Consider the following 17,569-nt stretch of genomic DNA (forward strand, 5'->3'; position numbering starts at 1 on the left):
AATAGAAAACCCAGAGCGCCATGGGAGCAGAACAGAATACTCTGAATGGGAAGCTTAAATTGCTTAAACCTCATACTCTGCACAAATACACCACCAGCATATACACACTGAGGAAGAGCAGGACTGTGCACTAAAAAAGGACACCATCTCCAAATCAAAACTGACACACTATACACAGCTTCCAAGAGCTGATCAAGTTCAGATCATGTGAAAGTACCAGCAAAACGTGGCCCCAGAGCACAAACAACATCCTCAGCTTTATGTCTTCATCATGTTGTTCTCGCATCTGTCAGAAATGCTTATTTCCTTGATAGAATTTTGATCGCAGAGAACCACTCTGGAGATTAAGTGTTTTTGGTGCTCTCAGTGTTGACGTCTTGCCGCTCCTGCAGGTGACCTCGTTCAGCACTCCCCCCACACCCGAGAGGAACAGACCCTCCTTCTTCTCTCCTTCCCTGCGCCGTAAAGTGCCCCGAAACCGTATTGCTGAGATGAAGAAATCCCACTCCGCCAACGACAGCGAGGAGTTCTTCAGGGAAGAGGACGATGAAGGTGAGGCCTCTTTGCACCCCCCAGCTGTTGCGATGACCTGGAGGAAGCCATTTTAAATTATGACCTTGTTAAGTTTCATTGTGTTAGTTTTGACACTGAGAAGTGTGTCCTGCTGACTAATGTTTACTGACACACTTTTATAGAAGTGAGAAAAGAGACCAGTGCTTATACTATTAATTACAATATGAACATTGCCCTCTGATCTCTCCAGTTTGACTTTTGTAATGCAAGTCTATCTATATGGTATCAAGAAACACCATGTAGTTGACGAACAGGCACAGGGCCCTTGATCAGTTTGTGTCTGTCTACAGATCTTTGCAACACCACAAACCTGCGCTCGCGCTCCCTGTCCGGCACTGGCCGCTCTCTAGTGGGCTCCTGGCTGAAGCTGAACAGGACAGAGGAGTACTTCCTCCTCTACTCCCACCTCACCTACGTCACTCTTCCTCTGCATCGAATAACCACAGGTAGCACACAGTCGGCATGCACTCAACCAAGTCCACTCATGATGCAGATATAGTTCTAAGTCTGACTGCTCCTATTAAGGAATATACCCTATGTTTGCTCTGGGGATATGATCACTATGAGACTTCACAGTTTAGTTTGCATAATTTATGTTTATTGTGAATGAACATGGTCATCCATCTCAAGTTGCATTATTAATGGATATCTTTAGCATTTTACCAAAAGAAAATCTGTTAAAGGAGGATCATAATTGATCTTGGTTTATGTTTATTGCGCTTGTCCTGATTTATTGAATTGCTCCCACAGATATTCTGGAAGTGAGACAAAAGCCCATTCTGATGACATAGCAGGTCCTGACTTCCCTAGAACATGCAACTAAGTGCCTCTCCACACCAGGCCCCTGAGACAACACCGCCATCTAGCGTTCAGACAGAGAACCAAAAAAACGACAACAAAAGGAGAAGAGAATAAAAGAGAACTAAAGACATATAAAAACCAGCCAATCAAGAAGTGCCTCTTCCACCCGTTCTTCTGTGTGCTCCATGAGTCACTGTCTGTGTGTGGACACCATGGCAACTGCCTGGGCAGTGAAACACCCTGTGAGACTGCTTGTCCATCAGTTCAGCTCAGGCTTAGAACTGAAGCAGTACTGGTTAACACCCCCACCTGCGAGCAAAAGGGAAATGTGTAAAAGAAAAAAAACTCACAAAAGAATGTCTCTGTTCCTTGTATATACACTGCTGCTTAGATACTCAGTGAACATACCAACCACAACCCTGTCGCCTCAGCCTCGTGTAAAGAGACTCCCGGCTCTTTCAGTGTTGCTGATCAGTGCATAGTGCTTTTTCCAAAGGCAACCTCCTTCCATTCCTAGGCCTTAACACCTCCTAACCAGCTAATGTGACACAGGCCTACTTAAGACTTCTCAGAGTGTTTTTGAAAATGCTGGTTGTGTCGTCTTATGTTCGACTTTCCAGATAACACACTGATATAAGAGCTGCACAAGTAGAATTTTCTTTTTTTTTTTGCTCAAGAGGTCTTGGTTCATTTGTGAGTTGGGAGAGCTTGTGACCTTTATAACTGGGTGTTGGCAGTATGACAAGTGAAAGAACAATATTTCATTTGCCATAAGGCCTTGAAAACCTTGTTTCCAGAGAAACACTCAATAGATGTACTGGGCTATCACCAGAGCAGTCCTTGGCTGATTCACTACACAGTTAAACAACATGCACAGATTTTGCCACTACATTTGCAGAAACACCCAATAACTGGTTATTGGATGACATTCACACGGTTAGTCTTGTCCATGTTTTTTCTAAACCATGAACATCTACAAGCTTTAGGGTTTCTTTCCCCTTGAAAAAATCACACTCAAATTCTTACAAACTCAGACAGACCTTCTCTTTTTCCAGTTTCGACTATTCTTGTGAAGTGTGAGTTAAAGGGTCTGGAGGCTGTTGTCTTTCAACAGCTTTCTGTTTATTGGCTTTGAAATTCCATTATGCTGAAAGCTTTATGGATTTGGTAACATGAGGGGATGGCCCACCCAAATTGTCAGTATTCTGTTGGATCTTGTGAGCTGAATGTATTTAGTGTACAAATAGCTGATTGCTTTAATATCCATTTGATATTTGAAAAGCAACATTTGTCAGCAGCATTTTGAAAATGTTTTTTAAAATGTTTTGAAACTTTTTTTTATCTGTAGGCTATAAAAGCCCATCAACCCAATAGAAGGCTGTTTGCAAAGAGGTCTTGTGGTACATGTACATTTCCTTAAATGCTTTAACTGCGCTTTTGTATTAAGTTTAAAAATGTAAATGTGCATGTTTAGCCAATATTTTACAATTATGTTACAATAAATGTACATTTTCCATATCCATTTATGAAAATACAAATTTAAAAAATATATCTTTAAATATGACTTTTTTTACTTACTGTAATAGATCGGAAACAGTTCAGAAATACAAGACAGAAATAAGTGTGAAATTATGGGTCCTTCAAGCAAAATTATTCTCTACACTGAGAGGTGACCAAAAATAAGAATCACTTCTGAGAAGTCATTACAGCACATCTGTCTATGCCTGAAAAGCAAGCTCAGAACTGCCTAGTTAGTGCCAACAGGTGAAATACAACTGTATAAAGCAACTCTAAAGCTTTAAGGCTCATCAAAGCCCTGTGTAGGTCTGCTGCTTTACTATGCTACATTCCTAGCCTAATAAAAATGTCATCCATACCATCTGAAACTGAAATGAGCTGAAGTCATTGGTGCCAAGTTTCCCTTCCATGGCTAATAGGTTAAAAAAAAAAAAACACTGGCACAGTTGCAAGACATGGGGTTTCAACTGCCTTTCTGTACCTTTCAACTGAAATTTTGCGTTGTTCTTCAACTGCCAGAAATGGGGTAATTCATGCTACCCTGGCCTTTTTTTCCTTGGAGAAGTTTTATTTTATAATTGAACAAAAGGCTATTTATTTATTTATGTTCCCTGACATGCATTTTTCTATTTTAGAGTAGAACCTTAAGTAGCTAATTTTTATCATTATAAAGGTCCCCTATCCTCATATCAGAACATTTTTACATGAAAATGAACCTGAATTCAGATGACTTCTGTTCAAATATGCTAGTTTATAGTTAATAAGTGATATTAAAAATACTCATACACAGAGATGAACATTAAAACATTCAAATAAATTTGTTTTAGCAGTGTGGGGTTTTTTTTTTGGGGGGGGGTGCTTTGCCTAACATTTTACAAGTTAATACAAATCAAATGAATACAAAATTACACCATTGAGTCCCCCTTAATGAACAGTGTTTGATATACATTTATATACACAGACTGACAAAATGACAGCTTCAGCATTCATCAGACTCAAGGCTTCTTGAAAGCTTATTGTAACACAAATGAAGAGCCACAAATCAATAGACATGCTAATTATTTAAAGATCTTTTTCTAACGTCAGCAACGCTCTGGGTTGTACATTAAATTTTGTTTGCAGCAGCTACCAAACCAATCATCCTGGATTTGAAGCCATACAGGGCTTGGATATCAAATGTGGTATTTGGAACATTGTTACTGGTTTTCCATGTGTCAGCTCATGCACTATTGTGCAAAGCTATAAAAAGAGAGGGAAATACCATGACACCCTTGATTAGGCTATTGATGAGGTTATTGAAAAACAAGCACTTTCAATTATTGAATATTCACCAACCCAGTTTGTCCCCTCCCCAATCCCACTCCTGACGGAATAAATATTGAAGCTGGATTCCTGTCTTAATTTAATGTACATAAAAAAGCCAGTATAACAGGGTACAAGCTGGCTGCTCAGATGATGGTACGAATAAATTACCAGGTGTAACATTAAAAACAAACAAACCAAAAAACAAACAAAAACATTCCACCAGGGGGCCAAGTGACGGATGTGTTGTCCTGGCTACAGTGCTACCATTTTGTACAATGAGTTACAACTAGCCTTTTTTTTTTCAAATCTATCCCCAAAATAATTACCATCGTTGTCTTTTCTTTTAGATTTCATCAGATGTTGAACGGCTTCTTTTAGTACTATCTGGAAGTAGTGGAGCTGAGTGTGACGGGCACAGTTCTGCATATGTCCCAGAAACAGCAGGAGGGCCCCCAGAACCAGCCTGTGCCCTATATCCAGGCCAGGCATGTGCGTAGATACAGCCACAGATGGGAGCATGCTTGAGCCAGCTAAACCACGCTACAGATAAAAGGTCACAACCACAGAGAGAAAGAAACGATAGCCGTCTTGAGGGCAGGGGAAAAAAAATACAAATAGCATCCAGAAAATGTGTAAATTTTTATTTATTTTATCCCATAGCCCTGAAAGTTTGATGGTTTTTATTTTTTATTGTCTCCAAATATGGTATTATATCTTTAAGAGATCCTCTTTAAAGAGTGGCGTGTTTTAACATTGAGCATAGCAGTGCTGATTTTCCAAGGCGGAGATCAAAGATTTATAGAAACGCAAAGAAACTGTGTGTATGGCAAAATTTTGATACCTTTGCTATACCCAACTTCTGGACTCAACAGGAGGACCAACATTATTCAGCTGCTTTGTGTGTTCTGCCCTCCTGTTCAACAGAGCCGCTGCCTTTGCCTTTATTAAAGCACATTTGTTAAGACTTCAAAACACCAGTCTCACAATGAGCTTCCTCAGTATGTACTAGCTCCTGTAGCTCACCTGGAGCAAGGAGCTGGTAATACTAAGATCATGCATTTGACTCCCAGGAACATACATATTGTCATACTGAAATAATTGTCTCCAAATGTTGCAAATATACTAAAGCAGATTCCCATCACTGATATAAAGGTTATGTTTCAAGGGAAAGCCGTGTTGTACGTTACCCTACATATTTAAAATGAGAGCGAAGTTCAGTCTGCAGCACAACCTTAGATAACAACCAGAAAACCCATACACATTTTTCAGCTTGATTTATTCGCCAATTAACCAAACTACAAAAGGTATTCGGTCCAGTTAAATGCATGCCTCTTTTCTAAGGCGTTACAAAGGTCACTTGAAAAAAGAAAAGGAAAAAACAAACAAAAAAGAAGATCCACTTTAAAGACAGCAGGGAGGGTTTTAAGGATGATTTACTTGCTGCCAGTACTAGAATAGAATTTTGACTATGTACGGCAGAAACTGTATAGGATCAATTTACACAAAGCACTCTAGAGGACTCAAAGTTCTCATTCTGAATAAATATCAATTATAGCAAAAGCCTGCAGCAATACAGCACAAAAAACCTCTTGTTAGATCTCAACCAAGTTAAATGATTTGTATAGAGAGAAATATATCTGTATGATTTGTACAGATACATATACAGGTCTGGTGGTGAGCAATTCTGCTATCAATTACCTACAGAGTAACTTAGGTTTCCCATGTACTTATCCTCTCTCAGGAAAGGAAGCACACAAGGCAATTCCAACACTTTCCAAGCCTGAAGACTAGGTGTTTCCAAAGGTAATTCACCCCCTTTTCAGGAAGGCAGAAGTACACTAAATAGACATCAATAAAGCTAAACTCACAATTCTCAATTCCTTCTTGCACTTCTTGTAAATTTACTTAATCCTCACACATTCAGAACTGAATAAAAACATCCACAGTTTCATCCATGTGTATAAAAAAAACCTTTCTGAAAGTATGATCTGCTTCACCCTTTTTATCTGTTAAATAGCAGCAAAATTAAACTCAACGGAATGTTCAAGGATCCAGGCGTTTAATAGCCCATATCTTCACTGTGATGCATGTTGGTTCTCTTCGTTACATTTAGGGAGCATATGCTGTTCTATTTAAAAACAGTTAAATCAGCATTCACACAAACAATGCTTGCAAAAGCCTGAAAGAAGGACCGCAAAAGGGATTTCACAGTATGAGAACCGATTTGTTGACATTGCTCACGAAGGATGTGTGCTGGCATGCATGTAAAAACTGTTCTAGTTCAAATGTACTAGGTTAAGCATGAGTCAAGTATGTGTACGATGACATAACCAGAGTATTGTCACATACAGCCGTGCAAACCACATTCAGGCAATACATGACATACACATGAAGGAGGTGGGGGGGGCAGTCTATTAAAATCTCAGCTGGAAGGAGTCTATGAAAGGGGGGGAGGATGGCTCACGCTTTTTTCTCCTGCAGAATTTTGTGCAGTTCATCGGCGTCCTCCGCTGTTTTGACACGGATGAGCATTGGAACAGGGGTAGTGGGGTTCTTGTCATCCACAGGGGGATTTGGCACACAGACCACCATTACGTTGTTTTTCCCTGTTCGTGTGCAGGGCATAGAAGAAGGAACCATGATGTTCAGCAAGATGTTACCTAAAGAGAAGGAGAGGGAATATGGTTCATTTCACATGCTTGACTGTAGAACAAAAGAGAAGGGTGCCCAAGGTAGCCACTGTGCAGGAAATCAAAACGCATAAGAAGCTCAGTTTTAGCAGATCTCAGAAGCAAGAGACAGACAAGGCAGCTCTAAATTTATTTACTGAATATCCAATACATTGTGGTGTGTAATTTTTGGGGATTTTTTTTTTTTAAATGGGCACGGATAACACTTTTTTTCCATGGACTGGATACAAACAGATAGAAAATGCACTTTGGTATTTTAAAGATTTATTTTTAACTGATTTTCTGAAAATAATAATTATACAGCAAGGGATTTATTCACATTTTGGGCTTTTTTCCTTTGCTTTTTAAAAAAAATCTTATGCCCCCAAAGCAGATAGTACTTTGTTAGCCTGACCTTTGGTTTGGTGTGGGTGATATGGCCAAAACAGTTTTAGACGTTTAGATGTTAAGATGATTAAACACAATGCACAATATTAATATTTCTGGGCAGTGCTAATAAATTGGGCACATACCAGGGAAAAATAGTGAAGTAGTGGCAGTTTTAAAAATGTCTATGAGTGAACAATTTTTTTAAATTTAATGTTTATAGTAAAGCCATCAGGTAAACAGGATGTTGCTGGTTCAAGCCCCACCTTAGCCCAACTGTTAGGCCCCTGAGCAAGGTCCTTAACCCACAATAGCTCAAAACTTGTCACAAGTGTGAGTCACTTTGGATAAAAGCGTCTGTTAAATGCCAGAAAATGTCAATGAAACTGGGTAATACTGCATCAACTGCTTGTTATGGTGAGGTATTATTCTGATACTGTGACACTACTGTTTACAGGGTTCTCTATAAGTGAGAAGCTCAATGGGCAGTTGGAAGCTAAGCGGTTAGGGTACATGACTAGTAATCAGAAGGTTGCCAGTTCAAGCCTCACCACTGTCAGGCTGCCAATGTTAAGCAACACTCAGTTGCGTTCAGTCAAAATTGTACATTTTTTTGGATAAAAGCATCAGCTAAATGTAAATATAATGTAAATATTATTAATACAGTATTAATGATTAATAGTCAGAAATGAAGACTCAATACCCAGAATATGCTAATAAAAGCATATTGTAACATAATTCATCACAATAACATCTTCATATGCTGCTCATCCCTACAATTCCTGAGGAATCTAGATACAAGTTCTCTGCCATAAGAGAAAATGGAGGAAAAGGTGCAATCTAAATGTGTCAGCATTTCTTCCAATGTCCACCAGGGGGACGATGACCTCTTGCTCTATTTAAACAAGTGTTCTGTAGTACTACAGCCCTCCACACCACCCCCATCCCATCAAATAATTAATTAATTAATTTTTAAAAGGGAATGAAAGTAGTTCCACTCTCTTCACTTTGGAATAAACAGTTATCCTGTTCATTCTTGGCCCTAGTGTTTTGTATAGTGCCATTTCTTTCATGGCTGGATTCATGTCTCTTAGCTTACGCTGCACATTTGTTACTCAGGGCAACCGATTTAGTGTGACCGGGCATGGTACAGTAAGAGAAATTCATTTCCAAGGTTCCCTGCACAGTAACAAATTATATAGAACTTAACCTTCAGTTCTGAACACTGACCACCAAAAAATAATAAAATCAATCTTCGGTAAGCACAATCTAAACAATCCAATGACCACAAGGGCAACAGTCACCACAAAACAGACATTAATGCCCATATGTATTTATTTCTGACTGGGGCAAAACACTACTAAGACCATTTCTGTGACTATCACTATGGACAACAGTTAAATCCCTTAAATCCAGGATAAAGTGCAAGGACTTTGAAGTGTATTTAAAATCAATAAAACCGCCTACCCAGGTTTGTGTCTGCCCGGACCAGAAGCTGCAGCTTGCCCTCTGAAACCAGCTTCAGATGCAGTGTACCAACTCCTTTCTCTTTAAACTCGCCATCCTTTTTATAGAACAACTTGCACCTGTCATGTTAAATTATGCAGTGTTACACAGAACGTAGAATTTGCAGAAAGGACTACACAAAGAACAGGTAAACCAGTGAAGTGTGAGCTACTTTTTAGAGTAGAAGGCATCTTTCTCTTTAATCTCTTTAACCACAGGTACTGGTGGCTCGTCTGATTCTTCATCAGCTCCGTTCTCATCTGCATGGGAAGAGGAGGGCAAAATATAAAGAGATGCCACGGAGAGAACAAACATCAATTACTCTGGAATTCAAGGTATTTTCTGTTATTAGTATATTAAGCTAAAACAAATCTTAAGATGAAGGCTGATTCAGATCCATGTATTACTTTCCATTAATTAAATGCTTTTTACCATCACAACTAGATGCACTGTAGGCAGGTGCGGACATACACTACGGAAGGATTAGAACCTTTTAAGCAATTTTTTCACAGCATGGCAAATTGGTTAATCATTTGGAAAGCCTAGTTTTAAATACAGCCAATATAATTATGGGAACATAATTTAAAATAACCTGTACTGCATGCTTAAAAGGATCTGCTGTCACTCACACACACACAAATGCATTATATAATATACACACGTGTGTGTGTGTGTGTGTGTGTGTATATATATATATATATATATATATATATATATATATATATATATATATATATATATATATATATCAATCACACATACATACACACACACACATTATATATACACGCACACTATTATATTATATTATTTATATATATATATATATATATATAAAAATATGACAGCTCATGAAAGCCTTTCTTGTATGAAATGAGGGGCTCAATTTCCCATCAAAACCGCATTTTTAAATAACTATTATTTTTAATTCAACTATTATTTTATGCCTAGATATTATATTTTGATTATCCCTGAACATAAGCAAAAAACACAAAGCATTGTGTTGTAACAAATGTCACACCCTAAAAATTATTTTAAATGTTAACAGGGGTCATGCAATCAAACAAATATATAAACAAATTAAAAAGCAAAAAACTAGCATTGCCCAGCCTGCTGCAATACACCATACTGATTTAATGAAAGAACCTTAATAAAGTTAAATGTCTACAATAAGTCTCTCTATAGTAAAATTGTACTTAAAATAAGGCATTCATCCTAGCCTTGTCTGTAAAGCTCAAAACATTTAAAATTCCCAAAACTCACAGTTGTATAGTTATAGCCAGCACTAAAGGAGCCAATTTAGCTACGAGTGTACCTGCCGTCTGGCTGCTGCCGCTTGCCTCCGTCTTGGCTGCGGTAAAAGAGAAGGCAGCTGCGGGAGTGCCTGTGCCAGCCGTGCCTCCAAACAGGGACATGGAGGAAGAGGAGGAGGAAGAGGAGGAAAACGAGAAGCCGGAAGCCCCTCCGGACGTGAGGGAGCCCAGCACGGAGCTGTCCAGCTTCTGCCCGAAGTTAAAGGTAACCCCAGCGGGAGGTGGAGCAGAGGCAGGAGCTGAGCTCTTCTCTGGGGCAGGGTTGTCCTTGTCCTTGGTGAAAGAGAACAAAGCAGAGGCGGTGCTGCCTCCGGCCGTGGCTTCCATCACGCCGGCACCACTGGGAAAGGACGGGGTTGCCGTGGTGCTGCCTGACTGGAGCTGGGGCTGTGCCTCTCCTCCAGTGTCCTGCTTGGCGCCGGTGTCCACCTGGCCTGTAGCTGCTGCCGAACCGCTGCCGTACTTCTGCTCGATGCTGGCCAGGTGCCGCTCATAGTCACGGAAGATGGGGTTGAGGTCGCACAAAGGGTTGTCGTTGACATGCTTGGTGATCCAGTCGCGCACGGAGCAGTTGAGAGCCGTGAGCTGCCGGTTGTACTCCTTGCTGCTGCTGCTACTGCCACTGCCGCCGCTGCCGCCAGAGCTTGCGGCCAGGTTGGGGGTGGAGCCATTGGACGTGATGTCAGTGCTGTCTGTGGGCTTGGAGGAGGCGGGGCCATTGAATGACAGGGAGCCTGAGGGGAAAAGAGGGGGGAGGGGGAAAAAGAGGAGGACCTTGACTGCAGTGAATAGCAGTGATGTTCTAAACGCCTCCACCGCAGCAGGGGAATGGGGAAGGGGGGAGGCAGCATGGCTGGTAGGAGTGCGTGCAGCCTAAGCTGCTCTTCACCCTCCCTTTCCCTGCTGGGTGTGTCACGCTAACTCTTCAGCCAGAGAAAGGCACTGCAGCTCTTTTTATCTGGGCCACTGTGGCCCACTCAGCTGAGCTCCACAGCAGTCTGGCACATTCACTGACTGCTGATCACCTACATTAGCCTTAATTGCTAGAGCTCTTCCCTCAACAAAGGGAGGTGTTCATGCCATTTCAGGAAAAGCTATTATGATACAGCCATCCATATCCAATATAATGTTCAAATCTGGTCTTAATTATTTGTTTTATATTGCAAATTAACTAAAAACAAGCAAAACAAATTTATAAAAATTAAACTTATGAATTACAATTATTTGATAATATAAATAATTAAGAATTAATTATTATCCATTTCTTATCCTCATCTCAAGGGCATGTTTTTTAACCCACCCACCCACACCCCCACACCCCCACACCCACCCACACCACACTTATTGGCTCACCAGTGTTGGCCTTGGTGTTGGCAGGGGAGTTAAAACCTCCAAAAGACGGGGTGACAGAAGCCACACTGCCATTGGTCAGACCAGAGAGGGCTTTGAAGCCTGTGCCATTCCCAAAGCTGGCAAAGGCTCCCCCGCCTGCCGGAGCTGACGAGGTCAGAGAGAAACCCTTAAAGCCTTTAAAAGCTCCTCCACACTCTCCCTGTAGAAAATGGAGCAAACTCATCTATAATTTACACTGCAGTCTCAAGTACCGAATGTTATAGCAGTAATATCATAAACTGAGCCCCAAATGCAACACACGTACAGGCTCCATAATATATAGATTCTGAGACAAAATATTCCAGGCACTTTTCACCTTTTTCTAATGAGGAAAGCAAACAAACACAAACAGCACAACAATTATGAAATATAAAGAATAATGTTTTGCTTCCAGAGAAGTGGATTCTATTGGACATGCCATTAGTACTCAATGTACTCACTTTATGAGGCAATCTTTAGCAGAATTTTTAAATAATAAACAGGAAATAAATGGAAAATAAGCGGGCAAAGTATGAACAGACTGATGCCGTCATAGGTTTCATCTCAGTTTTGAAGCAATCTTATTTTGTGATGCACAATACCAATCAATTTTCCTGATGCGTCATTACATTTATGATATCCTGCCTCATGCCTAATGTATATTCACACTGACAAGCAGTGATTTCTGGAACCTTTCAGTTACCTCCGTGCCAATGTTTCGGCGCTTGGCTTTCTTGATGGCCCGGTTTTTCATCACATCCTCACTTGCAACTGAAAACGTCCCTGCCTGTAGAAACCAAAAAAATCATAACTAAATGTTACATTTGGCTAAATCAAAAGGTCTTAATTGCTGAAGAGTTGGAAAGCCAAACTAACACAAAAATGATGGTAGCAAAAACACTTCAGAATGACAAATGGGATTTTTGCACCAACTGGAACACATCTGAGCTAAACTTTCATATCCAGAAGAAAGAAAATTGCACATAAAATGGCAGCCTTTCAGTTTTAATAATGGTCAAACAAATGCAAAGAGCAATACTCCAAATGTGACCCATTTTATGCATTACACCTTTGTAACAGTACAACACAACCTACCACTTAATAGCTACTTAGCTATCAGTGAACAGGGAACCAAAATGTTCAGACAAAGCATACTTATTTTATATGGGGCAGCGCAATGGTGTTAAGGTTGTGTATTAACCCTACTTATTATTTTCTCCCATTTTTTAAAAGATATAAAAACAGAGAAAATAATAAGTAGGGTTAATACACAACCTTAACAGCATTGTGTTAGGCTAGTTAAAGTTACAACTATTATTAACCATTAGTGTGGACCACACACTCATACTAATCTGATGACATTACTAGCACAATGGTCACCATAAAACACACTTTTACAGTTATCAAATTTCAAATAAACAACGCGTTACAAACAATTTCTTAAACATACTGCCTGAAACTGAATGCAGTCAGTACATCTGAAAAGCAGATAGAGCATGTTGAGTATGGTGCTAGTAACACTAGGTACTGGAAAGGTCATGGGTTTAATTCCCAGAGAGCACATATTTATCAGTATGACAGTTACACATGTAAGTCTCTTTGGATGAGAGCATCTTCCAAATGCCTAAAATATAAAATGATAACAAAAACAATAATCTGACATGTTTTAGAACTATGCATGTTTTTTCCTTTATTTGAAATGATCAGAAAATAATTTTATGCCTATTAGCATTAATGCTCATTGCTATAATTTTAATTCTATTACTGTTACTATTTTAGTTTATTAAGAACATGTTACGTCAGCACAGAACCAGTTTTGATTAGACAGAACCTCAGTGTTTGTAACAATTCAGTCCAACTATGAAGCAAGTCCACAAACAATTGTTCCCACTGCATTTCTACATCCAAAATGACAAACTGTATTTTTAAAATAATAATAAAAAATGGTATGTGACTATTCTAAACCAAATCTTTGGCCATTTGTGGCATTTTGTGAACACACATTCTTCTGCAGACAAATCTTCTTGCACCAAGTGAGAACATAGTGCTGAATTGGCTGTGAGGATTGGTGACAATAAGCCTGTCCAGGAATATGCGATTAAGTGAGCCCAGCTGTCAATATTAAAAAATCCTAAATATGTTGCATTTGTTCCATGATTCCCAGTTTCATTAAGGAAATCTTACCTCTTCTCCTTCATCTTCCTGATCCCAGTTTCTGTCAGTCAGCTCCTTCTCTGCAATCCGCTTTGCCATCACAGATCTGCATATTGGGAAAAATGGAACAAATTGACCACTTCAATTGTAATAACAAAAGTAACAAGGTCAAGCAATATACATTACATTTCCAAATATGGTAAAAGGCCTGTTGAAATGGCATAAGGAATTGAAGAATATGGTTAAGTAAATGCTACATAATGTGCAACAGCGTACACAGGACATGTCCCAGCGTCCCAGTCATGGCATATAAGAACAAGCACTGACCAGGTAAATCAAATCAGGGATGGACCACATCTCACAAGCTCCAATGTGACAAAAGAAGTTTAAGACAATCCAGCACCTAAAAAGCACCTAGAAACCGCAAGATGCTATCATACAAAACATTTTCCCCCAACTGGCAGAGTCAGAGTTCCACTGCCCCGCCATTTAGCCCTATGAGAAATGCATTATTGTAGTCATCGAGAAAAAAAAAACTAAATCATCAATTTGTTTGGCATCCTGCCGACAATGATAGGGTCTCTTGTGCTATATTCCTTAAATGATATTAATGATATTACTTAAACCGCATTCTATGTGGTTTAATAGTTAAACTAGAGTCTAAACATGACACTCACTCAATCATGCAGTTACGTTTATGATGAGGTTGTTACTATTCTAGCTAACTAGTTAAGTTATTAATAAACAGCATAAAATTTAGCTATGCTAGTATTTATGTTCTAAAACCCATGAAATCCTTACGTTTTGAGAAACAACTTGCCCCGTGTGTTTTTTTTTTTAATTGGCCCCAGGCCATAAATCCATTGCATATGTCTAATCCTGCAAGCAGGGACAACATACAATAAAATGTAACCAAGTGAGAGGAGTCACAATCAGAAACATATGCAAGGCATATGAGCTGGGAATCCTTAGACAAAATGGAAGAAGCCACAGAGAGCAGTGGAACACAAATTCCTGTGGGACCTCCAGATCCAGACAGTCAGGCAATTAATGGCAAACCAACCAGACATAGTTGATAAGATGCAGAAAATTGAAGTAATACATATGGTAATGGTAACAGGTAATAGATATGACAATGCCAAGTGATGGAAACATCCAGAGAAAGGAACATTTGTTTGAAGAAGGGAACACAAACTTTGGAAGCTAACAATAGCACTGTCCCAAAAATGATAGGAGCACTTGAGGTGAAAGTACTGTCTGCATCCTCAAATTCCCAGGCCTCTGGTAGAAGTCCTAAAAGTTAGGAAAAGATATGACCACTAGACAGAAGGGTGAGGTAGGAATCTTATATAAACACCAAACACACATATAAAAAATGATATATAGAAGCACTTTCTTACACATCTGAGGAAGCACCTCTGTCTGGAACATTCTATTTATCTGGAAACCCTGTGTACTTTACAATTTTGAATAATAATTGAGAGCAGTGACAATATTTGAACAGATATAAGCCTAAGCAAGAAACAGCCAATTATTTTGACACCCTAAAGTGTCTTTTTAAAGAAGTTCCACTGAATTAAGATTACATTTTAAATATTTTTATTAAGAATTTTTCAAGTTTTGGCACTTAAATAATCAAGTTTGTTTTTCTGCTGTGTATTCAACACTGACACGTTCCAGCCTCACAATAGTCTGTTCTATGGAACTGGCATGCCACACTATGAAAAAATTGCAACATAAACCGACAAAAATTGGTCTTTACTTCATATACTTGCACTTAACATTGCTGAATACAGAGCCAGCAGAAAACAGAACAAGCGAAATTACAAATATCCTTAAAAACTTGAGATGGCCTAACAAGTTTGACCATGATGCAAATCGTGCTACGATGTAGGAAACTGTTTCTAGAATACAACCAAGAGAAAGGGAAGGGTTTTAGCTCCAAATAAACCGCTTAAAAGTTTAGATGTCAGAGCTAAACCAACAAGATGTAAAATACCCTTATTTTCTTTCCGAACAGCTAAACGTAAGATATCGCTTATTAACCATCCAGTCATGAACATAGGCTAAATACTAACTCGACAAATGTGCTAGCATCAAAGCTAATCTAATTATCTTAGTGAATAGTCCTTGATTCCTGGAAAGTTAACTTGGCTAGCTAGTTAGCCAATACGCCAAAGTTCCGTTTCCTTTAGTTACCACTTGGCTAGTTAGCTACATTGCACAGGTTTACCATTTACCTAAAACAATATCTAAGTAAGGTTGTCACGTCCATATTGACAGGTAACGGAGAAAGCGGTAATTGGTTTTGGAGTCAACGAGGTAGCTAGCCATTTTAAAATAGCTAGCTAAAACGCAACTATCTTAGTCAGCTAGTATAGGTAACGCTCCGTTTCCACCATTTCTCGACTGCTGTGGTAGCTAAGCTTAGCCCAACTTAGTCAAGCGTGTGCTTGGCCACTTTTTAAATAGCTTGTCGTGTGTGTAATGCACACCAGAAGCACAGGGCGTATTTTAGACTCACAAGCTAACCTACGCAGCCACCTAGTTAGCGTTAAGTAGCTATTCAAACTAAGCAACGGCCATTCGGTTCCATGTTAGCTAGCTAGCAAATGCTACAATAACACTAACGCACTCACGAGGGGGGAAAAAAAAACATTTTGTATGGAAATACGACACATGTTGAATACAAACCTTCCAGACGATCAAGGGCTGTATCAAACTTCCTGTAACTTATGAACGGGTACTTGTGATATTAGCTACAGAGCTTAAAATAACAACCGGCAGTTTCAACTTACACACCGGGAACCTCTCTCATACCACCATTTTAGAAAACGGGATATTCGCGCGTCGTACTGCAAATCTACGCATATTCAGGGCACACCCCGACTTAACTTTCTTTGTGGGAAATGTAGTTTCTGCCACTTTACACGGTACACATATGCCTACATTTTGTGCAAGGGCATATTTTACACATCAATATAGGAGCACGAGGCATTGGTAGTGAATGGGGCCCGTTGTCTTGGCTATTATAGTATAACCCAAATTAACACCCCATATCACCGCCACCTTTTTGTTTCTGATCTGCTGTATCTAGGTACATAACTAATACCGCTAGGATGAAGTTTAAAATACTTAATGTCTAAATAACGTAACCGGACAATGCCATTTTGAGGCACATGTCAAATTAAATAATTTTTGCGTTTCTTCTTGTCAAAGTAAATTAGCTAGCTAGTTCTAAGCTCTTATCAGGCCAGACCACTCACTCCACAATACACGTGGAAAACGTTTACTGTACGTAAGTCAAGTCCGTTCTGAAATAGTTGTTATCTAGCGTTATGATAGCTACGATAATAGTCAGCTAGCCAACTAAAATACCCCCTATAAGAAGTGAATTTGCGAGTTCCCAACAGATTTAGCTATATGGCTAGATAGCTGACTAAATGTATTCACATATTTTAATGCTGTGTATAGCTAGCAGTGATACACGATTGCTGTTAGCCTAATCATACTAAGTGAATGAAGCTATAGCTAGCTACTGAACTTGGGACATACTGAGCTAGCAGACCCCCCCCCGCGCCCATACACTTTGCCATGTAAAAAATGTCTTCCAAATAAAAGGGTGGAGTAATTAAAAATGATAGAATATTTGAAAATAAATATAATATATTGCTTTAAAACCAACCCTTTAATATTTCAGAAAACATCCATTGTCTGGCTGTGTTCATTTGAACCAGATGATTTTACTCATTCACATGAAGTCGAACAAGCATTAATATGTTAAGAGTAGAAAATGTTTTAAATATTCTATACCAGGTTTTGAACATCTGTTCTGAACATATATAAAGAGAACCAAACATAACTTAAGCGATACTGTGGCCAAAAAAGAAAAAAGAAAACCCTCATGGAATGACAAATGTGCAAGATGGTAGCTGAAGGTAGCTGCAATCTATTACTGCCAAGCTGTTCATG

At 39.3% G+C, this 17,569-nt stretch overlaps 2 protein-coding genes across 4 annotated transcripts in view; one reads left to right on the top strand and one right to left on the bottom strand.

The window, feature by feature from the left end:
* kiaa0930 overlaps positions 1-2,923 on the top strand; it is a 21,597-nt gene extending 18,674 nt beyond the window's left edge. For both annotated transcript variants that reach the window (XM_027003842.3, XM_027003843.3), the window contains 3 exons: positions 393-552; positions 864-1,019; positions 1,324-2,923. In XM_027003842.3, the coding sequence (XP_026859643.1) occupies positions 393-552; positions 864-1,019; positions 1,324-1,364 (357 nt within the window). In that variant the 3' untranslated portion in view covers positions 1,365-2,923. The remainder of the gene's footprint in view (positions 1-392; positions 553-863; positions 1,020-1,323) is intronic.
* On the bottom strand, positions 1,150-16,432 carry nup50 (nucleoporin 50). Of its 2 annotated transcripts, none has more exons than XM_035527868.2 (9): positions 16,292-16,432; positions 13,628-13,703; positions 12,147-12,230; positions 11,426-11,624; positions 10,075-10,806; positions 8,932-9,019; positions 8,721-8,839; positions 6,662-6,857; positions 1,150-1,683 (listed from the first exon to the last, which is right to left on the bottom strand). In XM_035527868.2, the coding sequence occupies exons 2-9, from the start codon at positions 13,694-13,696 to the stop codon at positions 1,671-1,673; spliced, it is 1,500 nt and encodes a 499-aa protein (XP_035383761.1). In that variant the 5' UTR covers positions 13,697-13,703; positions 16,292-16,432; the 3' UTR covers positions 1,150-1,670. The 2 variants fall into 2 exon arrangements, with proteins under 2 accessions (XP_035383761.1, XP_035383762.1); XM_035527869.2 differs by lacking the exon at positions 16,292-16,432 and adding an exon at positions 14,998-16,086.
* Positions 16,433-17,569: the final 1,137 nt, after the last annotated feature.

This window comes from Electrophorus electricus, chromosome 11 (genome assembly GCF_041902795.1).
Source record: "Electrophorus electricus isolate QZ-2024a chromosome 11, ASM4190279v1, whole genome shotgun sequence".
In the NCBI taxonomy this organism is placed as follows: Eukaryota; Metazoa; Chordata; class Actinopteri; order Gymnotiformes; family Gymnotidae; genus Electrophorus; species Electrophorus electricus.

Coding starts and splice junctions, on each gene's coding strand:
- nup50 (XM_035527868.2), bottom strand. CDS start 13,696: ATGGCAAAGCGGATTGCAGAGAAGGAGCTGACTGACAGAAACTGGGAT. Junction 11,625..12,146: donor GCCGAAACATTGGCACGGAG/GTAACTGAAAGG, acceptor CATTTTCTACAG/GGAGAGTGTGGAGGAGCTTT. Junction 9,020..10,074: donor CGGCAGCAGCCAGACGGCAG/GTACACTCGTAG, acceptor CTTCCCATGCAG/ATGAGAACGGAGCTGATGAA.